General features: G+C 50.1%; 1 protein-coding gene across 2 annotated transcripts; it reads right to left on the reverse strand.

Annotated features, from left to right (window-relative positions):
- Positions 1–632: 632 nt before the first annotated feature.
- PITX3 (paired like homeodomain 3) lies at positions 633–22,468 on the reverse strand. Of its 2 annotated transcripts, XM_074544888.1 has the most exons (5): positions 22,175–22,468; positions 19,403–19,526; positions 7,703–7,843; positions 2,936–3,141; positions 633–1,923 (listed from the first exon to the last, which is right to left on the reverse strand). In XM_074544888.1, exons 3-5 carry the CDS (start codon positions 7,809–7,811, stop codon positions 1,360–1,362), a joined length of 879 nt encoding a protein of 292 aa, XP_074400989.1. In that variant the 5' UTR covers positions 7,812–7,843; positions 19,403–19,526; positions 22,175–22,468; the 3' UTR covers positions 633–1,359. The 2 variants fall into 2 exon arrangements, with proteins under 2 accessions (XP_074400989.1, XP_074400988.1); XM_074544887.1 differs by lacking the exon at positions 19,403–19,526.

Genomic DNA, 22,468 nt, shown 5'->3' on the forward strand with positions numbered 1-22,468 from the left:
CCCTGGGCTGTGGGGGCCCAAAGGCACTGGCCCCGTCCAGCACAGTGGGGAAGCCTGAGCCCGAAGAGGCTCAACCTTCCTGCTGCACTGGGTACATGCAGACAGAGAACACAGAGGGGGCTTCTTATCCTCTTCCTACTGTGTGTGTGGCCTTTTGTTGTTCTGAGAAGCCAGGTGTCTGATATTTAAGTGAGGAACATGAACTACTCTTCCAAACTTCAGCCTCTGTTCTAACTCGGACTGCCTTGTGCTGGTGTTTCTAAGGATGCTTACCTTTACCTGGGCTGCTGGCACTTGATTTCAGAATCTTCAGAATCAAGCAGGTTTGTGCTTTCAATAACCACACAAGCAGAAGCTTAAAGGGTTTGTGCCAACTTTTATTATCTTTTTTGGAAATGGGATTTGGGGAAGGGAAGGAGTTGTGCAAGGAGGAGCTGATTGTTGCAGATGGGAATGTTTGGGATGTATACTGGCAGCAGTGTGTCTGACCAAAATGACTGAAGCAGTAAAGCATGACAGCCAGGACACTGCCTCAGTGGATGTGCTTCCTTTACAGGGTTTTGGTTTTAAGGTCTACTTTGTAGATTATTTCACATCCAAAACAAGAAAGCATATTTTAATGTCTCTATATGTATTTGTATGTATATATATATATATATATATGTAAGATAGATATATATACACACACACACATATTTTATATTCTTACAACCCCCAGCTCCTGAAGGTTTCAAGTCTGAAGGGCCATGTGTATATATGCATTATAAAGAGATGATAATTCACTGAGACAAGGCTTCCTTACTGGCTGTATGAAAAATAAATGGGCAAGATATCTTTCATTGAAATCTTGCACGTGTGCAGAGAATATGGTTTAGCCAAGCACCAACTGGCAACCCCCCTCAAGCTGTCCTGTCTCTGGCTATTTCCTGCAGAGGTGGTGTGAGGCTGCCTATGCTGTCCCAGGAATTTGTGGGGCTCACCCCTGTGGAGCTTGGAGGGGCAGATTGAAACATACTTGGTTTTGCTTCCCATGGGTCAGGCACCCTGCATGTTGGGGCTCCTATTTCTCCATGGGGCTTCCAGTAGACTCTTTTGGTTTGTTTTACCATGGAGGAGAAGGTTTGGTGGGCAAGAAGGGAAGGGGTTTTGAAGGGGAAAGACAGTCAAAATTCACCATACAATAGACAAATCTTCATAAAGGTTCGTCTCCCTGCTCGTTCTTTTCGCTCTTTCTCTCCCTGTCTCCCTCTTATGCTGCCATTTTCACTCTCACTCTGTGCAGGACGTACGCTGTTGTAGGGCTAAAGGTCTCCTTTTGTCAGGCTAAGGTCAAGTCCCTGATTGGCAGCAGGCAGCCCTTCATACGGGCCTGTCCACGGCATACTGGCAAGGGCTCAGGTTGGAGGCTGCCGTCTGCACCGCCGGGTAGGTGAAGTTGGCGTGCTGCTTGGCCTTCAGCCGCAGGCTGGCCAGGCTGGAGTTGCACGTGTCCCTGTACATGTAGGGGCTGGCTGTGGAGGCGTAAGGACAGGCACTGGAGGAGACAGCAGAGTTGAGGCTCGGGCTGTTCAGATTATTGATGTTTCCCAGGTTGTTGAGGCTTGGGGCCGGTACCCCGGTCACAGCAGTAGGGACCATGGATGAAGGCATGGTCATTGAGGTGATGGAGCTGGGTGGGGAGAACATGGGCTGGGAGGAGAGGGGACTGACGTTCATGGAGTTGAAGAATGGAAAGCTCTTGGCCGAGAGCGGACTGCTGGCAAGCCCCTTGGTGGCCCAGTTGTTGTAGGAATAGCTGGAATACATGTCATCGTAAGGCTGCATCAGTCCATTGAACTGGGCTCCGAAGCTGTTCTTGCACAATTCGGCCTGTTGGTTCCTCTCTCGTTTCCTCCACTTAGCTCTGCGGTTTTTGAACCAGACCTGCAAGAGAGAGAGAGGGAGGGCATGGGAATTGCTCTGGCTGGCCTTGAAAGGGGCCTTGCCCTGCTTTCTTTGCCCAGCAAGACAAGAGCTGTTGAAAAGCTGGCAATGCTCCCAAGGAGATGGGAGGCTGAGCATCAGGAAAGAGCTGCAGCAAGATGTCTGGGCTTCAGGGTTATCTCCCAGCAGGAATCACCAGGTGGTCCTCAGTCAACCAACAGAAACCCAAACAACTGCCATTTAACAGCACACAGGATGACCCACTTCAATCAACAAACAGATGCCCTTTATACAGAAAAAAGAGAGGAAAATACTTGCTGTATTTCCAAGAGACCACAGCTAGGAGGAGGGATTGGGGTTGTGTGACTTGGGAGCAAAGTATTTGAGGGATGTGGCTTGAAAACTGCTGAACAAAGGAAATAACTTATCTTCTTTTGACTTTGCCCCAGGATTGGCTTGGAGTGGGATGTTATAGGTCTGTCTTCTAAAAGGAATATCTGTTAGTGTTAGAGGGGTTCAAACAATATAACTTCCTGGAGCATGGAAGCTGCTGGAAGGCTATTCATTATGCTGCTAACTCATATTTCTAGTAGCAGAGAGAAGCTCTCACTCCAGCTGGAGCCCTGCCACACCATGCCTGTGACTGCACATTGATTTGGGAACCCAAAAGAGTGCCCTCCAGCAAGGGTAAGGCTGGGGAGTGATGGTACTGCAAGGAAAGGGTCTGCTGGGTCGAGGCTGGTGGGGCTCTGTGGGGCAGAGCCTGGGCTTTGAATCTACCTGTATAATTGCAAGGTGGCCCTGGATGGGGAAGGCACCACCAGCATAGGGTTTGTGTGTGGCAGGATGTGTCAGATCTCAAGGGCAGACCCAAGTGAGGTGTTTCCAAGACAGGGAAATTTTCCCGTGCTCCTAATTCCTTGCTTGGTTTGGAGACACCTTGGTCATGTATCACAGCAGGCTTCTTCCCCACAAGCTCAGGCCCAGGAAGGTGGAAGGGCTGCAGTCCTACCCGGACTCGTGCCTCTGTCAAGTTGGTCCAGACTGCAATCTCCTCCCTGGTGCTCATGTCTGGATAACGGTTTCTCTGGAAAGTGGCTTCCAGCTCCTGCAGCTGCTGGCTGGTGAAGTGCGTCCTCTGCCTCCGCTGCTTCTTCTTGAGCGAGCCGTCTTCAGGGTTGGAGTCGTCCGTCTGGTTCTGCTGGGACTTCTCAGTGTCTGTGCGAGAAACAGAAAGATGGGGAGATCCCTGAGTTAACCTGAGGGCTTGGATGCACTTGGGGAGCCAATCCTTGGGGCAACCAGTGCATGCTCAGTGAGGTCCCCTTCCACTGCAGCCACCAGGAGTGGTCCCATCTCCCTCCCTTGTCCTTGCAAGCAGGCATCCAGCCAGCACCAAAACCAATGCCCCTCTCATGTAGCACAGCTTGCCTTTGTTTAACTGCCATAACAGATGTTAGCTTCTAAGTGACTGCATTTGGATTTTCCAAACTTCCAATATTTGGGTTTCATTTACAGTTCACATGGGAGATAGTGGCAGAACTTATCCAGATCAGAAGGTTCTTACTCTGCTTAAAACTCTCTGCCTAAGGTGTCCTTTAGAAAAACTGAACAGAAATTGACACTTAGGACACAGCAAAAGATCCAGTCGTATCCCTCATGGACAAGGGATGGGAAAAGGCAAATTGCAAATTGATAGCAAGCTGAGGCTCTTCAATTAATTAAACCTGAGAAGCACAAATTTTCATTCCCCTTCTTGCTCCTTTACATTCTTACTTAGCTGCATATGCTTTGAGTTTTAAAAATAGGGAAAGGCTTCTCTTAGACCTTACCATTAAGTACTCCAGCATCTCCCTCTCTTTCTGCCCCTGCCCTCCTTCTGATCCACAGATCCCTCTTCTGGAGGCAGTGTCTTTTGTTTCACTGCCCATTAAAGTCTCAAAACTCTCCAGTGTTCACACTGATATCTCACTGAAATGTACAGCTCAGCCTCCTTCTGGGCATCAAGTCCATGTCTGCATGCTGAGCTTTTGGCTGCTGTGAGTGGAGGTGGGCAGCTGTTTCCTTGTGCCACAGCCCTTTTTGGGGGCTGTGCAAATACAAGCAGGCAAAATGCAGATAGGGGCAGAATGCAAATACAAATATCTTCCCTTCAGTTGTCCTCCATAGAGTGCTCACTCACTGCTCAAATGTGGCACTTTCTTTTAAGAAAGCTTTGGCTTGTGTTTAATTCTGCTGGGAATCAAGACAAGTCACCGTAGGGGAAAATTATTCAAATGAAAATAAATAATTTCTGATGTTCAACTCCTTCCTCTGATCTAGAAGCCGGATGAAGCATTTCCAAATGAAAATCAGGTCTTCAGCAAGAAGAGAAGTGTTCTTTTACAATGGGAAATAGTCCACTAAACTAAATAGAAATTTTTGCAAATAGTTCCCAAACTGTTCCACTTACAAGAAGAACCTTTAAAAAAATCCTGGCATCACTCTGATAAAATTGAAATTTTTGTTTGGTCCAGTTCTCTGAGTAAAAGCTAGTTCAAAAGGCTTCAAAGTCCAGAAAAATCTCAGTGTGAAGGTGTCTGGTACAGCCCCTTAATGAGTAGGGAGGCAAGGAGACAACAGCCTGGAATACAGTTGAGTCAGGGAAAAAAAGGATTCCATCCATTCCAAATGGAAGTGCTCTGGAATAATAGGCTCTGTCTTTTTCATTTAGTTTTTATAGGGCATGTGAGAGGCCTGAAGGAATCTGAGCCCCCACAGAGACTGCTGCAGGGCAGTGCTGTGCCAACAGTAGGTGCTTCAGTGGGCTCCAGACCTGGAAGATGCTCCTGTCTCAGGAACCCAGTGCCACTACCCTCTTCCTATGACAGTCTGTTAATTCAGAAATATTTTCTGGAAAGCTCTCCTAGTACTTGCCTTTCTTCAAAGGGAGCAATGATGGAATTGCAGAGAACATTTCCAGGAGAAGTGCTTGCTCTCCAGGAAGGAAACCCTGGGTGTGGTCAGTGGCTTGCTCCCCACCCAGCCACCTCTGCTTCTGTAGCACATCTGATGCTATCCATCAGCAGGAATGTGAATGCAAGGACATGAGATGGCCATTGCTCACAGCAGCAGGTTATAAGTTGGTTCTTCTGAGCAGGAAGGTGCTATGTCCGGTTCTCAGCGTCAGGACCAGTTTGTGTTTCCATCCAGGGTGTACCTGTACAAGAACTTTCCCAGCACACTCTTGAAAATTGAAAAGTGGAATGAAAGAGCCTGGTTGTGGTCTTGTGGTACTCTTCTCATCTTCTCATGAGCGTCTTTGTTTGTGGATCCCATATTCAGCAGAACTCTTAGAAGCATGCTCTTAATGTGGGTTTTTATAGTGGTTCTTGCCAAGAAAATTAATCTGATTTCTCTAGCTCAGTGCTCTAAACCAGTATTGGATGCAGGAGATTCCTGCACTATTTATCTCCAAAGGAGATTGAACAGGGAGTGATGCCACCCATCTGAGTTAGTTATTAGGAATGGCTCAATACAGATGAACAGGCAACATTTGGTTTGTTTGTTCATCTGCTGAGCCTGGGTTAATTGGAGCCTGATGCATACAGGGGATGTGTTCTCACCAAAGTCCCTCACAAATATTCATTTCTGAAGGGGTTGCTGTGAAGTAGGAGGCTGTGTCCTTATTGGGAACTCCTGCCCAGGACTGCCCTTCTTCACTCAGGAAGAAATACCAAGAGGGAACAAAATGGAATGAAGGTACCACTGCTTTATGGGCTACATCTGGGTGAAAGAGATCACAGTGTATCTTGTTTGGTATTTGTCTTCTCAACACCCTCTGGTATACCTACTTTTCATAAATCTTAAGTCTAAGGAGAAGTAGGAATCCCAACTCTGAGCCTTGAAAAATCTCTGCAGTTCAACTTGGTGTTCTCTTTGTTTCCATACCTGCTAGCTGTGTTTCTTTCTGTCTGTCATCTCTTTTCTGCTTCTTCTATAAGCAGGGAATAAGTGTCCTCTGTAAAAGGTGCAGAGTTTTGACAGACTGCAGTGGGGACCCAAACCATGGCAATATAGGGAAAGAAATGAGCCCAGAGAAAGGATGTGGGTGCCTTGAATCCATGCCGAGAAGCACAATATGGGGAGATGTGGGGCAGTTCTCTACCTCCCTCACTCTTCATCCTTGCTCTCCCCTGACCAGTGCTGCCTGATGAAACCCAACAGAAGGGGGTGTCATTAACCATGCCACACAACTGGACGACACTTGAGATCCCTGAATGCTGAGCCTAGACAAGCAAGGTTTGTGTTCACTTCTTCAAGATCTCTTATTTGTGTGGATGAATGAAGCAGGGCCCAGGAAAAGTAGGGAGGCAGCTCTCTTGAGGGGAGTCAAGAAGTGTCAGAAATGTAGCTCTGCCCCTGTTCCAGGCAGACCTTGGTAGCCAGTTCTATTCTGCCTGACACTGCTGATGCATGGCTGCCATCAGCCTCTGCTGCAAAGGCACATGCTGCACACAGGTAATGCTGGCAAGTCACCTCCCAGAACTGTTTTATTTCTAGACTGCTTAAGACAGTGGGGAGTGATGTAGCCAGGCATCCAACACTTATTGTCACCCCAGAATAGGTCATGGAATATATCCTGTACACGTTCGCCCACTCAGTGAAACGACTGTGGCCATAGCTGGAATTAGCTAGCTGCTCATGCCTAATGGAAAGAAAAGTCAGTGCCTAAATTGGCACTTCTACAGCATGCCAGGGTGGGCTCAATAGGGAAGGCCACTTGAATGGAGACACTGCCATGCATCCAAAGCAGCTGACGAGGAGCCACTGAGCTTGGGGATGTGCCCAACTAAGGTACGTGTGCAGTGGGGAATTTGTCGGGCAGATTCTCTGACTCTAGTTATCCCAGTGTAACTCCCTTCATGATACTTTCTCTGGGGAATTTTAATCTGCATCATTATCCTTATTAGCTTTTGCATGCGGGTGAGCCTGGAGGCTTTACACGGAGAGCAGCGGGCTGTCCCCAGACCTCACTCCCTCCTGCTGGCACTGGCAGAAGCAGCTTTGCATCCTGACAGATCCAGAATAACAAGGGATGGAGTGGTAATCGGACAGATGTAAAATCCAGAGGAAACCACAGCATTTGGTAGCTGATTTCTGAACAGGTGTTGATGGTGATGTTCCTTATTCAGAGCCTGATAAAGAATTCAGCAGGCTTGGGGTTGGTTCAGCCTTTGGGAATGGTCAGAGGCACCTCTGTAGGAGAGCAGCAAGGCATAGGTGAGGAGACTTTTTCAGTTAAAGCAGGAGCAAGACAGTGCTTCCTTTTCATCTTAATGCATGAACCTGGAAAGTTCAGCCTAAGGCTTACCTTTTCCATAGAAAGTTTAAACCCAAATAATTTAAACAGAGGTAAAAAAAAGAGAACAGTTTAAAATTAGGTGTAGACTTCTGCACCTTGGATCCTGTTTAGGCAAATACAATAAAATCTTGATTGGGCTGTAACCTGACTTGCCTGGCTCTGGTCTGCCATGGGCTGTGCCCTTGTGAGCAGCAGCCTCCTACAGCCAGGGCCACATGACCCCACCACTGGGATGATGTTCTCACCCTCCCTACAGCTGTCATTGCAATATGGACCCTTATGCCTTTCCCCTGCTTGTTGTCACATCTATGCTGCTATGGCATTTTTCTGGCTCCCAGTACAAAGGGAAACTGTCCCTCTGCAAGCCACTGGCCACCCAGATCCACGAGCAAGGTTGGGACAGGGTTTTTCTTGTATCTTGGGCCTTGCACTCACCACTGTGGTCCTGCCCTTTGCAGCTGTGCTCATGTTGAGGAGTTCCAGAGTCCGAGAGAGACAAGGCTGGGCTGCGAGCCTCCGCGTCTGCCAGCAGGTTGAAATCCATGGGGCAGGGATGGGTGGTGGAGAAGGAGGAATCTGAAAAACAGTAGTCACAGGGTGATCAGAGAGATCAATGTGTGTGTGACCTCTCCTCACCATCTCCAGCAGGGACTTGCCTTGAGGAAAGGTCTAGGAAAAGGAAAGGATCCCTGCATGATCCTTGGACACCTTTGAGTTTCTTGGCTGGAAAATGGACATACTGGGCTTTCAGCTGAGCCTCCCTATCAATCAAAGATCATCTAGTGACACTTCTATTTGCAGCCTTCAGAGAAAGAGCCTCCAATTTATAGGTGACATTCAGACTGAAATAGCAACGCCGGGAGCATGCTGTGTAATGGAGATCTGAGGAAGTGGTTCTGGGCCAGCCAAGGGCTGTTAGCACCTTCCCCAGTCATCCCACCTCTCCCATCCTCCCTGCCCAGCTTCCCTCCTCTTTCTCCCTTGTTTCTCCACAAGCTGGCCAAGCCTAAGCAAAGCTGTTCAGAGAGCACTACATGCACACATCCCAAAAGAAAAGCATTCTTGTGCCTGGCACTGATAGGAAGGCACATCAGCCTGCCATTTCTACACATCAGAGCCATTTCTACAAGCAGAGATCCAGGCAGTGCAAGTGGAATCCTTTGGGGTACATAAGGACCTCTGAAACCTGAATTAACATGGCAATCACATTTCACACGCTTAGGCGCCTGGGAATGAGTGGTCCTGGCTGTAGCAGGAGCTTGCTTCCAGCCCGAGATCATCCTGACTGGAGGCTCCCCATGTCCCCTCAAGAGACTGGCCTGTGCTGGTGAGCCATCTTCCCTGGCTGAAAGCATCCCAAATGGGAAGCTGTCAGTGCTGCTCCCTACAACTGCAGGAACCACTGTGACTCTTCTGCCACCTCTTTCCACACCTCTCTGTCCCAAAGTCAATTCTTTTCATCATTCACTTCCTTATGGACCCTGCACCCTCCACCTGTATTTCCTAAAGGAGGTCAGCTGAGAGTACCACTTAGTTCTGGACCACACTGGATGCTCATGAAGAAGCAGGCATGAAGCAGTAAGTGTTCCAAGCCTGGCTACCTCTCCTTGGAAAGGTGAGCTGGCCCTTTGTTAGCCCCTAACTGAATTTTGGATCATAACCCTGCAAAACACAGGATGTTTCACTGCCACCAGTGCACAGTTTATGAAGGCTGGATCGATTTGAGGGGACCACAGCAGCTTCTGAAACTTTAGCCACTCCCAGCTGATACCTCACCTTCCCAGCTAGGGATCCTTTTTCTCTAGGACACAACAACTAATATATTGTTCCAGGATCTGGGACCCCTGGGTTTAGCGAAGTTTGGACCAGGGGTTTGGAACTTTCAAACTTCAGGTGGAGATCAGTTGTAAAGGGTTCCTGGGTGGTGAAGGATTGCCCAGCCCCTCAAATCCATGTGTGTCAGGGAGGGAACGTGCTGAAGACAGTCTGGACTGTGTTAGTTTTTAGACATGTACACAAGAGATTAATCACATAGCTGTTGGACCTCATTTGGATGTGGATGACAGTGACTAAGAATGTATTTTCAGAGCTGTCTAAAGCCTCCTTTAGTCAATTTGCACAAGGCTGCTGCCAGGGCCCAGGGCTGATCCCGATGTCTGCAGTGTGCTTTCCAGGCTGCTATGAGAGAGAAAGGAGCCATTTCTAATGGTTATCTGGCTGGCTTCTGCAGCAGATCTCGTTCACAAAACCCCTGCAGTTTTCCTTGCTCTTCACTTGGCTTGACCTCCGTTCACTGCCTGAGAGGTCCACCGCCTCTCCCAGGTACTGCTGGGACAGTCTCAACACCAACCTCAGTCAGTGCTCTCTGGAAGCAGCACATAACAAACCAGGACCTGGTTCTGCTTTCCCAGACCTTTGGCTTGCTCTGGGCTTCTCGTCTCCTGTGGGAGAGAAGTGGCAGGACTCTGCCTTTGCCATGAGGCTGGTTTCCATTTCCACTTCGTGGCAAGCCTGACCTTTGATGTCTGCTGGCTGTGTTAAGCTCCTGCCAGCAGCAGGCACAGCCCTGTTGCATTCTGCAGTGTGTACATACATGAAGTGATGTGACAGGGGCTGTGTTTTCTTTAATACCTTTGCATGGAGTAGGGGAGTCCATCTGCTGCTGATATTGCCATGGCTTTTAGCATTACTCTCAGAATTATGCAGAAACGCGCAGTGAATTAATTCCACGGATTAAGTCTTGATTAAGATGTGTGTCACTTTGCTGTCTCAGAATTTATTAAGAGCCCTTCTTGAGTCTGCGGCAGATGGAATTTCTGCCCAATGTTTGTAGATGATAATTTCCCCTCTTCTACAGCCATTTGCATATGATTGCATCTGTCAAGCACAATTTCCTCTCTTCTAGAGCTTGACACTGTACTGGACGATTTAAGGAGGAATTCAGATCCTTGCCTTGCTGTAACTCAAGGACAGTGTCCTCCTGTGCAGGGTGCTGTTTGCTCTTTTTTCCACGTCTTGCATTGCTTTCATCTGTACAAATTAGAATGAAGACAGGAAAACCAGGGAGAAGTATCTTACAGAGACAAGGTTCCACAGGTTTAAGTGAAGGGACAAGGCACAAGGCTCAGGAGAACCTAGTCCTGGTATTGAAAATTTATGCCCCATCCTGGACTGCACCAATGCAGTGGTTGCAAAGTTCATCCAAGCTGCTGGACACAACATAGCATGATTAGCCTGCCTCTGAGATACAGTGGGCACTTAGATTAAAACTGGTTATGAAGGATGGCCAGTACTGGGACTTGTGGCTGAGCACAAGTTTGCTTTGTGAACTGAATTTAAAAGCAGGAGGATTTCAGAGAGAAGATGATGTATGTATATATGTAATTGCATAAACTACTGCATGTGCCATACAGGGTGACATCAAGGAATGCCTTCTCAATTTGCTCTGAGCAGGTCATGGAGAAGCAAAAGCAAGAGGGGAGAGGGATCTACTCAGCATGATTATAAAAGCAGGACAAATCTGCAATGGTGACAGCACGTGAACTCTGTACCAATGTATTTACCCAAAGGCAACCCCATGCTACTGACACAAAAGGCTGTAAGGTATTCTTCGAGATTATACAGCCCTTTTGGATTTAAAAAAAGATGCTTTCATCCACATTGGGTAGATCTTGCTGTAGGCAGAGATATTAAAAAAGTCAACGATAAACCTTCATGGCATTTCTACTAAGTTGTTTGCCCAGTCTCAAGGAACCAATGAAATTGGCAACTCAAAAGTATTTTTAAATAAAATCAAATTTACCATCTTCATCTGATTCTTCATCTTACTTTTTTTTAACATAAAAGAACTGTTTCTTTAGGGACAGCTCTGTACTAGCAACATGCAGCCAGGCTTCTCAGAGGCTTCAGTTTTGCAAAACTAGTCATGGCTCCCAGTCTGCTCCAGCACCTGTAACTCCTTCCATTGATGTGTTATTGCCCCTGAGATAAAGGTTCCCCAACCTGTAACAAACACATCTCTTCTTCCAGTCACTGCCCATGTGAACATGCTGTGGCCACCTGTACAAGACCCTCTAGCCAGACAGGGAATTGCCATCCCTTCTCCATGGGCATGGTGGAGGGCAGGGGAAGAGCAATCCTGGCTCTGGGCCTTTTCTCTTTTCAAATGTACCCCCTTTCTATTTCTGTGTCAACTCCCAACTGCTCCAGCCAGGGACATTTAGGCAGTAGAAGGAGGACACTCCTTCATGAGGAGGGCAACCTTGTTTACCTGAAAACAGGAACAAGGATCCCTGTGAGCCGTCTCCTGGTTCTCTAACACACTGCTCCATCACCTGGGAGCAAAGAGGATTTTGCTTGGGTGTTTTTTTCTTTGAAGGGCTGGGAAGGAAACATAGAGGCTGACTTCAAGCAAAGTAAGGCTAATTATAGGAGTGGCTTTTGTGATGTGGGTCTTGCCCATTGAGAGCTGCCAGGGACTGACTAGTGTGTGCTGCTCAACTCTCTGCACTGCCTGCAGGCTTCCTGCTGGACCTGCTTTTGGCAAGTTGATCCAGAGGTGAAAAGCTGTCTCTTGCATTGTTTGATGTTATTTGAATTCCCATGGGCATGCAGGGGTGCTTCAGCAAGGACCTGATACTTCAGGTTCCAAGAGAGCAGCACAATGACCACTGATGACCCAAGGATAGGAGGGAAGCCCTAAGCTGGCCTCTCTGAAGCAGATCAGCACAGCCCTGTGGATCTGTGAGTTTCCTGCCTCCAGCCAGGGCCAGAGTAGCTGAATCTTCTGCTTGGAATTGCTGATTTCCACAAAGAGTTCAGGGTTACCCCTCAGGCTGAAAGGTGCTCTGCAATCATTTGGGGGGAAGTGTCCTTTCATTCTTGCATCCCCTGAGGTGAAGATATGATGTTACACTAGATTCTTCGGGTCAGAGCTGTCTCTTCCTGCTCCATCAATCGCAGAAGTCAAACTACTGCTGATTGCTTCACTCCTCCCATGCTCATGTTCCCTCTGTGCTGGCTTACTTTTAGGAAAGACAAACATTTGGGCTTCTGTTTAAATGTGCATTTTCAGGAAGATGATCTACCTCTGTACTTTGGTCCCTGTGAGGGGCTGATCAAGGTGGAACATGCCCTGCCTCTCCCTCTACTCCTTGTCAAAAAGGAAGTGATTGAGAGTGTGCCTGTTCTCTCGAGGAAGAGCATTTTGTTCTCTGCATACATGTGTTTGTTCAGGCAATGGTGCTATCAGTGTGCCTGTGGGCTGCAATTAAAAGTACCACATGAGCATAGCACATGAATCGTGCAGCAACCAAGAGTCAGATTCTCTTTGCTAACCAACACAAGCGCTGCCTGTGAGGGGCTTTCCCCACTGCTAGAAAGCAAGAAGGATGGGGTGCAAAATGAGTTAATATTTGTTTCCTTGAGACTATGGAAATATAACTATGGGGAGACCAAGGTCACCCACTGCTAAACATCTCAGTGTAGCTTTAAATCTCTAATCTTAATGGAATTGCAGCAGGAACCAAGAGCAACCATTAATCACTAGAAGATAAACAGCAGCAGCCAACTGGTGACCCGGAGCGCAGGGCCATTATGGGACAGGAGAGCAAGCTGCCTGCCTCCAAAAACATCAGGCTGTGCACAGCCTCAGGCTGCCTGAGCAGTGGTTTCGGGTGCAAACTCACAAGTGGATCATTGACCTCCAGCAAGGGCTGAGTCACAGGTTATAATAAACTTTATTTCTCGTTTTAGTCCCTACAGCTGGGCACTAACCCCTGAGCTCCTGAGGGGTGGCTTGGCAGTGGTGTGTGCTGCTTTGAAGAACACGGTGTAGGGGTTTTATTCCTCTCATCAGTAGGAATTGCAAAGCTCCCTGAGGCACTTAGTGGCTTTGTTGTCAGAGCAAGTTGTCTGGCACTGCCCCACACATGGATTGGGCCACAGAGCACTGAGAGGTGTGCATGGTGCCACGGAACTGCAGTAGCCCAGGCTCTTGCTGCCAGGCTTCCTGGCCACAGCTGGCAGCAAGGACCTGAGAGCTGGCAGCCCTCTGATGAGGGGGTCCAGGTTATTTCTCTTTTTGTGCGGGGCTCTAAGGAGAAGTTCCCAATAATGTGAGGTGGGAAGAGAGTGAGGAGGTAAGGTGCTGCCACTGACTTTTCTTATGATGTAGGTAAAACTATTTGACTGTTCTGGGGTGGTATCCTTCATCTCAGAAATCACATAAATGAGCATATCTGAGCTGGTGGAGGTAATGAAGCAAAATTATTTTAAATGCTTTCAGATCCTCAGATAAGAGGTGCTAGGAAAATGCCCAACCATGCTGGACATTGCCTAATGCATTTCCTGGGGGATGGAGGCAGCCTGCAAGATGGGATCAGACCACTTGCTTCCCTCACATTGACATGAACCTCCAGCTGCAGAGGAGGATGATGGCTGAAAACCTCTGCTCTGGGTGGCAGAGGGTTAATAAACTGCCTGTATTCCAGAGGATTATCACAATGGAAATGTCCCAAGGATTGACAGCTCCATAGCCATGTCCACAGCAAAAAAAGCCCACAATGGAATGTGTCCTGTTCGCTTATTTGATGGGCTGCACTGTGCCCCTGTGCTGTGGAAGCGCCCTGATGTCACCATGCCCCACACACACACACAGTGCATCATTCCTCACAACAGGTGTGTCTGCAATCCCCCAGACTGCTGCAGAGAAGCACTGGCTTCTGCAGAGGTAGGGTAATGGGCTTGGGCTTGACTCAAAGCAAGTTCTTTATGATAGTAAAGAAAGGTAAAGTAAAGGTCTAAAATCTTTAGACCTCAGTGCTACCCTTACCATACCTGGATGGTTTCTGAAATGGCACACAAAATTTGGAAACAAATTTCTAATCTTAGCACAAAAGAAAAGCTCTGCCAGACTTTCTGCAAAGTTGGGGTTTTTTTCCCTCTAAATTAAACATTCATAGTTCTTGCGTTCTTGTGAGCATTGTGCTTCAGGTCTCAATGTGTTCAGCCCTGCTTCCAGTGTCCCTTGGACACTATGCCTCAGTGGGGTGTTTGGCACCTTGGATCTATCAACCAGGACTGGGATTTTCATTCTGACAGACTGTGCAGTTATATTAATAAGACTACGCTTTGTTATGGCTTACTTTGTTTGTTAGGCATCTGGAACAAAATAAATCAGCAAAAACTCAGTTTTGCCCAAACAACTTTCAATGGCAAAAAGTTGCTGGCATGGTGTGGATCCACCATGCAGGAGTGCTAGGAGTGAGAGCATGGTCTGCAGTTATAGGAGAAGAAAAGTCCTTTAGGGAAATTAATCCCTTTGTTTTGGGGAAGAGAGAAAAAAAGGCTGATTTCAGTAAGAAATTCTGCCTGGGAAAATCTTGCAACTGAAAAAAAGGATCTGCTAAAGTGGAGTGCCAGCACTGGCCTGGCTGGAACATACTGACTCTGTTCATCCCCACCTGCCCTTGCCCACTCCTGCAGCCCTGTCAAGCTTGCTGCAAAGCAACTCGTGCCACTACTGAGGGATCTGCCTGCATCTGCATGAGAGAAACAGATGCACAGGCACAGTGTCCAAGGGATTGGGATCTGCTCTTGTGGAGCCAGGAGCAAGAGGAGACAGTTGCAAGCCAGGATCCCGGGCAGGAACGAGAGGTGCAGGCAGCCTGTCTGCAGCTCAGCCAAACACACACTGCTCATGCAGCAGCAAAGGCCACCAGGGCCTGGCATCAGCAGATTGGTATGTGTTGCTGTATTTAGTTGGGCAATTGTATAAATTTGACTAATTATTCTGGCAGTCAAAGGAAACTGGCCTGATTCCTACGGGGGCTGTGCTTGCAGAAGCGGGGCTGGGTCATTTCTGTATCTCTGTGGCTGTAAATTTGGCTCATTTTAGGGAGACCCAGATAGCTCTGTGGCTCCAGCTGCTGTTAGGAGATTTGTGTGCAGATGAAAGGTTAATCAGATGTTATCGAAGATGTAAATGATTCTCACAATTAGTAAACATGCTCAAGAAAGTTCGTCATCAAGTGGGTAATGCAGGGGGTTGAAGGTTGGGATGGATGCCCTGCCACCAGCGTGTCACACCACAATGGCTGTCTGACCTCCATGCACTGTAGGGCTGCCAGTGTCTGCCATCCATCACCACTTCTGGAAATCCTTTCTGGAGAACTTCAACTTGATCATAAACATTTGTTCTATGACAGAACTCAGCAAAACGAGCAGCTAGAAAGAAGCTTTTTTGGGAGGAGGGGTGGTACTAGGTCGTTGTTTTAAAATGACCTGTCAGAGCTCAGCAGGTTGCAGAGCTGCAAAGGGAAAAGGGGTAACTGCCAGAAATTCTGTGATGGCCCACCAACCACCATGGCCAGTGAGCAGCTCTGTTGGTTAAGGAAACAAGAGCCCAGAAACTGCTGGCTTGCTCCGAGGGATGTGTTGTCTCGGTGCAAACCGGCAGTGCTGGAGGGAGTCAATGTCTGCTGCTCTTGGTTGTGAAGTTTCCTGATGATTTTTCTGTTTTTTACCCCCAAGTAATTTGTATTTAAATTTTGTTTAAAGCTCTCTGGCAAGAAGAGCCCTGTAGAATGAAGAATGCCGTGAATAAAACAAGTGGATGATCTCAGCTCACAGTACCCCGACCCTCTTCCTTGCGATACTGCAGCTGGTAGGGCTGGGGCAGGAGAAGGGTGCTCCGGGAGGGATGCTGGAGCTTGCTCCCTCTCCACACTCCATCTTTATGGACCTTGCAACATGCCCTGAAGGTCAGCCTGTTTACCCAGACACTGTTTGAAGGGGCCGAGGGAGGCAGTTAGCAAACACTGCCGGGGCCGATCCCGCAGTGCCTCGCACTGTGCCGGCGGGACCGGGCCCGCGGTCCGCCCGGCTTCCCTGCCGTGCGCCGGCCGCGAACGCGTCTCGGCGCCGAGGAGGAGGAAGGGCGGGCGCGTAAACAGGGAGGGCGAGCAGCCCTTCTCCCGGAGCCTCTCGCCCAGAGACCCCCCTCGAGGCCGTGGCAAAATGTCTCAGGTCCCCAAATCCAGGGCACAATAGTCGCTGCTAAAGCAAAACCAAGAGGTTTCACTTTGGGAATCCTGAAATGTGGGAGTGTGCTGACTAAGGACTGTATACGAAGTCTGCTTCTTTTTTTTTTTTCCCCCCCTACCCCTACTCCTCCTTCCACACCCCCCCTCCCCTTTCCCCCGCCAAATCCTCAGTTGTTCCATCTGCTCGAGGCCGCATCCCATGCGGAGCCCTGGGAGGTAGGCAGTTTGGGTGGGTAGGAGAGGAAGCTGCAGAGCCCGAATTACTCAGCCGGTCTGGCCCTCGGGCGATCCCATCAAAGCGGCTCGGAGAGAAAAGGATGGGGCAGAAGGATGTGAGCCATCTCACAACGCTGCTGCCGGTCACACCACGTCCCGTCCATGGACGAGCCTGCTCCGGGAAGGGGCTGTACAGCCAAAAATGCCCATGCCTGCCCAGACCCTGTCACCCTGAGAGCAACCTCTGCTGCAGCTCCAGGGCCAGGGAACAGCTTTCCAGCCTGCCACCCTGGCCTGCGACTCGGGCATATCTGAGTTCAGGCTATTAAAACCCACCCAACGCAAAGTAAGCTGTGAAACCCTTTTAAATGGGATAAGAAAGTCCATATTTTTCATCGCTTTCGTATTTTTTTCTGCTTGGGTATGGATTCATACAGAGGCTGAGCTTTATGGCTCAATTAATTTACCTTAACGATTTTTTTTTTAATTATCCTAGTACATCCAGTCCTCTAAAAAGTCCTATTTATTTTATTTTGGAAGAAAACCTCCATGCATTTATTTTTTAAAACAACAGCCTTGAAATAAACGCAAACAAAAAAAAAACCCCAAACCAAACTCACAGAACTGGAAGTTGGGATATTGTGGCACCAAAAATAAAACTGATGGAACAAATAGGGAATTTCATGTGGTTTTCATTGTCAAGTCTAAGCTCAGAAACAAACAGGAAATAAAAATGGCTAAAACAAAAAAGATTTCTTTTAAACTGTGTTCAAATCTAAGTGGGGAGCTGCTTTATGTGGGAGGGATTCTATGTTTATTTGCTTTTCAAAAAAAGGAGTAAATAAAAACGTCCACACACAGACAGGTCAACTTGATTTACCGTTAAATCCTCATGTTTCACAATGGTCATTTATAATCAGCTTTTTAAAAAGAAAATTAGACTCATATAAATGGCAGCATTGCAAAGGAGAGAAAAGGCAATGGGGGGAGTGGTGGGAAGGCTGCTTCTGTTTTAAATAAGATTGAGGGGAAGACGAAAGGGAAAGAGAGAGGTGGAAGTAACTGTGAACTTCTAGTCATTTGTTTCATTCCATCTTTGTACTTTTTCAGTTTTTGCAGACAGCTCGGCAGGTGCTGAGCATTCCAGCCTGTACCACACCATTGAAGCTCCCCAAGTAGCAATTTAATGTAGGTATTTGAAAAGAATAGCCTATAGGATCAGTGCTGTGTGATGCAGAGTGGCATATGTGCTATATCCTCCCAACAGAAGTATTTCTTAGGCTCTCAGATTTGGGATTGTGAACTTGTTTGATAGGGGTTTACAAACAGGTGTCTCGATCACAGTGATCAGTGATCTCTGATGGTGATTTTCAGGGGTTAATTTAGTGCACGCAGGACCCACCTCCTCCAAGCTGGGGATCTGCTAAGATGCCTGGTAACTGCAGCCCTATTAATGCATCTCAGAAGATTTTGAATAGTTGAAAAATTAGAGGGACAAAATTAATATCAGTTTCTGCAAATCCAGCTCAGGTTTCCCTTCTCTTTTGCACTATTCAAAAGGCTGTAAATGTTTATTTTCTGATGGAGCTGTGGTTTAGGAGATAGCAAAGAGCATCAGATTGAGGGTCAAGGGACAGAGGCTCTATTTCTGACTCAGATCAGGAAATTCTGCCAGAGCTCTCCTCTGCTCAACAGGGATATTTCCCTTCATGCTAAAGCATCCTGAGACCTGCATATAGAAAAGCTAGGAGTCTCCTGAGGAGAGAGATCATAAGGTTCAGCCCTTCAGAAATGAGTGTTCCAAAGATGAACCTACACCCTGCAAATCAGTGGAAAATTTCCTGTTTAGGGGTAGAGGATTGTCTCTCTTCCTGAATCTGCTTGGTAATACTCTGACACTGATGGAAAGAACAGAGAGGGATCTCCCTTGCTCACTCCCCACCTCTTTTTAAAGCCTAGTAACAGAAATGTTTCTTAGCTTCTGCCCAGCTACATCTCCTAGGTCTTTCCTGAAAAAAAATTTTTCTAATATTTAATTTTTTTTTGCTGAAACTCAACAGATCTATTGCTAACCATCCCACAGGAATTGCTCTGGCTAGGCTGTCATACCTGTCCTCTTCTGGGGTCAGAGGGAGATGAGGATTCAAGCACATCCTTTCCCACAGAAGCGACCCCCCCTCTTTACTGAGTCTGGCCCGGTCCCTTGTGCTGCCAAGCTTCCAGAATCAGCCTGTGGACTCCCTTAAATGCCCCAAGGAAGCCCAGAGCTAATAACCAGCTTCATTCAATTCCCAGTCACATTATTATCCAATCTGCCAGAGGCATTAATATTCAGAGGTGAGGTGGGAGGAGGGCAGGGGTGCTGGTGAGGGGGAGCAGCACACAAAGAAGAGGAAGGGAAGTGTGGCCTCAGAAATATTCCTTCTCCAGGGGTCCGAAACCCCAGCCTATTTCAGCCGGGTGTTGACAATAGAGGGCTTTTCCAACAGCCTCAGCACGAACTTTAATACCAGCTGGTAGAGACTGTTCCCCAGCCAACAGCAAATGCCCAGCCTTGGCACAGCCTAATACCCACCAGCCCCAGTGGCCCAGAGCAAGAGGGGGAGCTTTGCCCCCTCTGCCATCAGGCCCTAAGTAAATAGCAATCTCCCATTTTTAAACAGCCAGATAAATAGCTAAGCCTGCTCAGAGAACCACAGCCTCCTATTTCTGACCCTCCTCCCTCCATGGCACCACAGTCTCATCCCATGGCCTTCCTGATGCAGAGCACACAGCTTGAAACCAGCAGTTCTCCCCATCTGGGACTTTGTTCCCAGACCCAGGTACCTCCCCTGTCCCCAAGGCCAGGGCACATGTGCCAGGTCACGAGACAGACCTCATGTCCCCTGCTCATCTCATCTTCCTTTTGGAGCGGTCTCCTAGATCAGGTTTCTGGCTTTTTCTTTTTGGCAGTCTCCAAAGTCAGCCTCACCTCTCAATCTCAAGGTTTTGGGTAGCATCTGACAGAGAGAAGATACAAGGAGTTTTTTTGCCAGCTCTCCATAGGGAACATTAACCAATACTTCTGCAATCCAGTCACAATTTGCCGATCTAATAATTGTCTGAATTAAGCCCTTATAAAAACATAATAGATATTAATTGAGGCTTGCAACAGTTTCTCTGAAAAAGATTAATATTGGTTTTTAAACCAGTGCCTTGGACAGGAAAATAGGTTGGCTTACATGGGCAGAATCTGGGCTGCAGGTCAGGCAAATCCAGGAACTACAATAACAGCAGGAAAACCACCGCCCTTGCCCAGACCGCTCTCCAGGCTGGTATGGAAAGACATCTCTCTGTGAGGTTCCTTATGGGGAGTACTGGGCATGGTGTGACAATTTGCTGATGAAAAATAATTATTTTAAAAAATTAAAATAAAACTCTGCTCTTCTTCAGCAGATATTTGTGAAAACTGAAAGCAGCTGCCATGACTGGACATTCCCTCCAGAGCCAGAAGGCAGCCTTTTGTCCCTCACAGCAAGGCACCATCGAAGCCTGCACAAACACCTATCCACTTCAGCTCATCGGCAGGTTGAGGGGCTTGGACGTGGTGCAGGGAGCCAGGGAGACACTGCTCCCCTCACTGAAAAGGTGCTCCTGTCCGTGTCTTTGGAATATGGGACAGGAACAGAGGTGAGACTCTGAAAGACACCTTCCTGAGCAGTTGCTTCTAGCATCTCCCGAAATTGCAGATGGGAGAGAGCCATTTCATCCCTAGCATCCTGTCTTCCAGGCCACGGGCCATGTGTGGAAGGCCCACAAGTTTGTCTGGGGGACGCCAAATTTCTCTCTTTGCTTTCAGCACTGGACTCCACTCAGAGAGTGGACGGGTCGTGCTCCCATGAGTTGGAAGTCTGCTTCCCTACCAGGTGAAAGAACGGGAAGGACATGAGGGATAAGTTTTGATTTCTGCACTGCCAGCTCGAAGCATCAGAGGGGTGCGGCGGCCGGGGGCTCACCTGCAGGCTCTGCGGGGCACCGGCGTCCTGAGGCAGCGTTCCTCTGCGGCTCCCGTGCGGAGCCGAGCTCTGCACCCGGTAACCCGGTGGGCCGGGCGGGGAAGGGGTGCGGAGCCCCGGCAGCTCCGGCCAGGGGACTGCTGCCCCGAGCTGCCTAACCCCAGCGGGGAGGGGAGGTCTGGGGGCTGCGGCAACCCCCGCCAGCGCCTCTGCAGGGCCCTGGCTCGGCCGGGGGTGGAATCCAGTCCCCTCCCCGCCCGTCCCCTCAGCTGTCCAGCCGCGGGGGCGCCGGCTGAACGGCCGACAGGTGTGCCCTGCTCGGCGGCACCGGGCCCGCCGCCCCCCTCCCTGAGCCCGCTCTAGCAGCTGCGGCGAAGCGCCGGCATCGGCCCCCGCCTCGGTCGCCCTCCCCCGCCGGAGCCGCGGCCAGCCGGGACGCAGCCGTTCTTTACTCCCGCTCCGAGGAGGAGGTCGGGGGAAAGGACAAGGGGGTGCCGCACTGGCGGGCTGGCTCGTCCCCCGGAGCCGCACTCGTTGAGCGCGGAATAGACGGGGCAGCGGGCAGAACCGGGCTCCGCCGGGAGCCCGCTGCAGTTGGCCGGCCTTCCCGGGCGCTCAACGGGACGGAGGGACGCCGCTCGGCACCGTGCCCCCGGCGCCGGGGAAGCGGGAGAGCCCGTGCAAGCGCCCGGAGGCCCGACAGCCGCTTCTGCCCGCAGCGTCCCAGCGCCGGCCAGCCGCGCTCCGGCAGGGAGGCTCGATGCTCCCGGCAGAGTGGCCGCGGGGTCGGCGCTCCCTCCCCGCAGCCCGACCAGGTCTATTATTCCCGGTCGGGTCCCTGGAATCCCGTCTGCCGGCGCGCCGCAGCCAGCGGCGTCCCGGGGCGGATTCGCTCCGTCCGCCGGGGCCGGCTCGCTTCTCCCCGGCGCTGCAGGGAGGTCGGCTCTGCTGTAAACAGGAGCTAGCCCTTACATAAATATCATTTATCCAACTGTCCAAAAGCCGTCGGGCTGCCTTCCTTTTCCCCGGCGACATCTCCCCGCCTCTGCTCCCTGCGCCTTTCGGCCCCGGACCCTGCAGACAGCTGAGTCGCAGCCCGCAACTCCGTTATTTACAGCGAATCCCGGCTAATTTAAACAGCCCCCTGCCCCGCTCGTCCCAGTGGAAAATGACTAAGTTTAGCAACGGCGAGAGACTACAGCAGCGCTTGTCGGAGAGGGGCCCGCGTCGGCCCCGAGGGGACGGTCGGGGCTGCGGCACCCCCGAGTAGGGGGTCGCGGGCCCTACAAGGGCAGAGCAGGGGAAGCACCGCGCCCTGCTGCCAGGCGGGCAGCGCTCCCGGCAGCGATAGGGGACAATTCGGCCGCGCACAGCCCCGGGACCCCTTCGGGATGGCAGGGCAGGGCTCTACCAGCCCGCTCTCACCTGGTTGCCGCCCCTTGACCCTTTGGAGGCGACGGAAAGCCGATCTCGCGCTGAACTGGCGCTGACCCCGCGCTGCCGAGCACAGCACACCTAGCCACCCCGCCGGGGATGCTCTTACCCTGTGCCAGCATCGGAAAGGCTACGGCCGGCCGGGCTAGGATGAAAGGGCTCAGAGTGAAAGAAGTGGAGAAGGTCGCCCGGAAGGCCAGGGACGGAAAGGCACTTACAGTGGCTCCAGATGCGGGTTCGGCTGAGCGGACTTAATCCTGCGAGAGGAGCGAAGCTGACCGCCGCCCCGCGCCCCGGGCAGCTCTGCCGCTGTCAGAAAGTAAATCCCCCCAGCTCCCCAGCCACTCTGCGCGTCGCTGCCGGCCCGCGGCTCACGGGGAGGGCGGAGGCGGAGGGCGCCGGCCGACTGCCTCCCATTCACCCTGGCCATTCACTTTATGGCGGGCGGCCGGCGCCCCCCGCCAGCTGCACCGGGCGCCCCGCTCCCGCCCGCCCCATTCCAGCTGCGCGCC

This window comes from Zonotrichia albicollis, chromosome 7 (genome assembly GCF_047830755.1).
Source record: "Zonotrichia albicollis isolate bZonAlb1 chromosome 7, bZonAlb1.hap1, whole genome shotgun sequence".
Classification (NCBI taxonomy): domain Eukaryota; kingdom Metazoa; phylum Chordata; class Aves; order Passeriformes; family Passerellidae; genus Zonotrichia; species Zonotrichia albicollis.

Coding starts and splice junctions, on each gene's coding strand:
- PITX3 (XM_074544887.1), bottom strand. CDS start 7,811: ATGGATTTCAACCTGCTGGCAGACGCGGAGGCTCGCAGCCCAGCCTTG. Junction 3,142..7,702: donor CAAAGGGCAGGACCACAGTG/GTGAGTGCAAGG, acceptor TTTCTCGCACAG/ACACTGAGAAGTCCCAGCAG. Junction 1,924..2,935: donor TGACAGAGGCACGAGTCCGG/GTAGGACTGCAG, acceptor TCTCTCTTGCAG/GTCTGGTTCAAAAACCGCAG.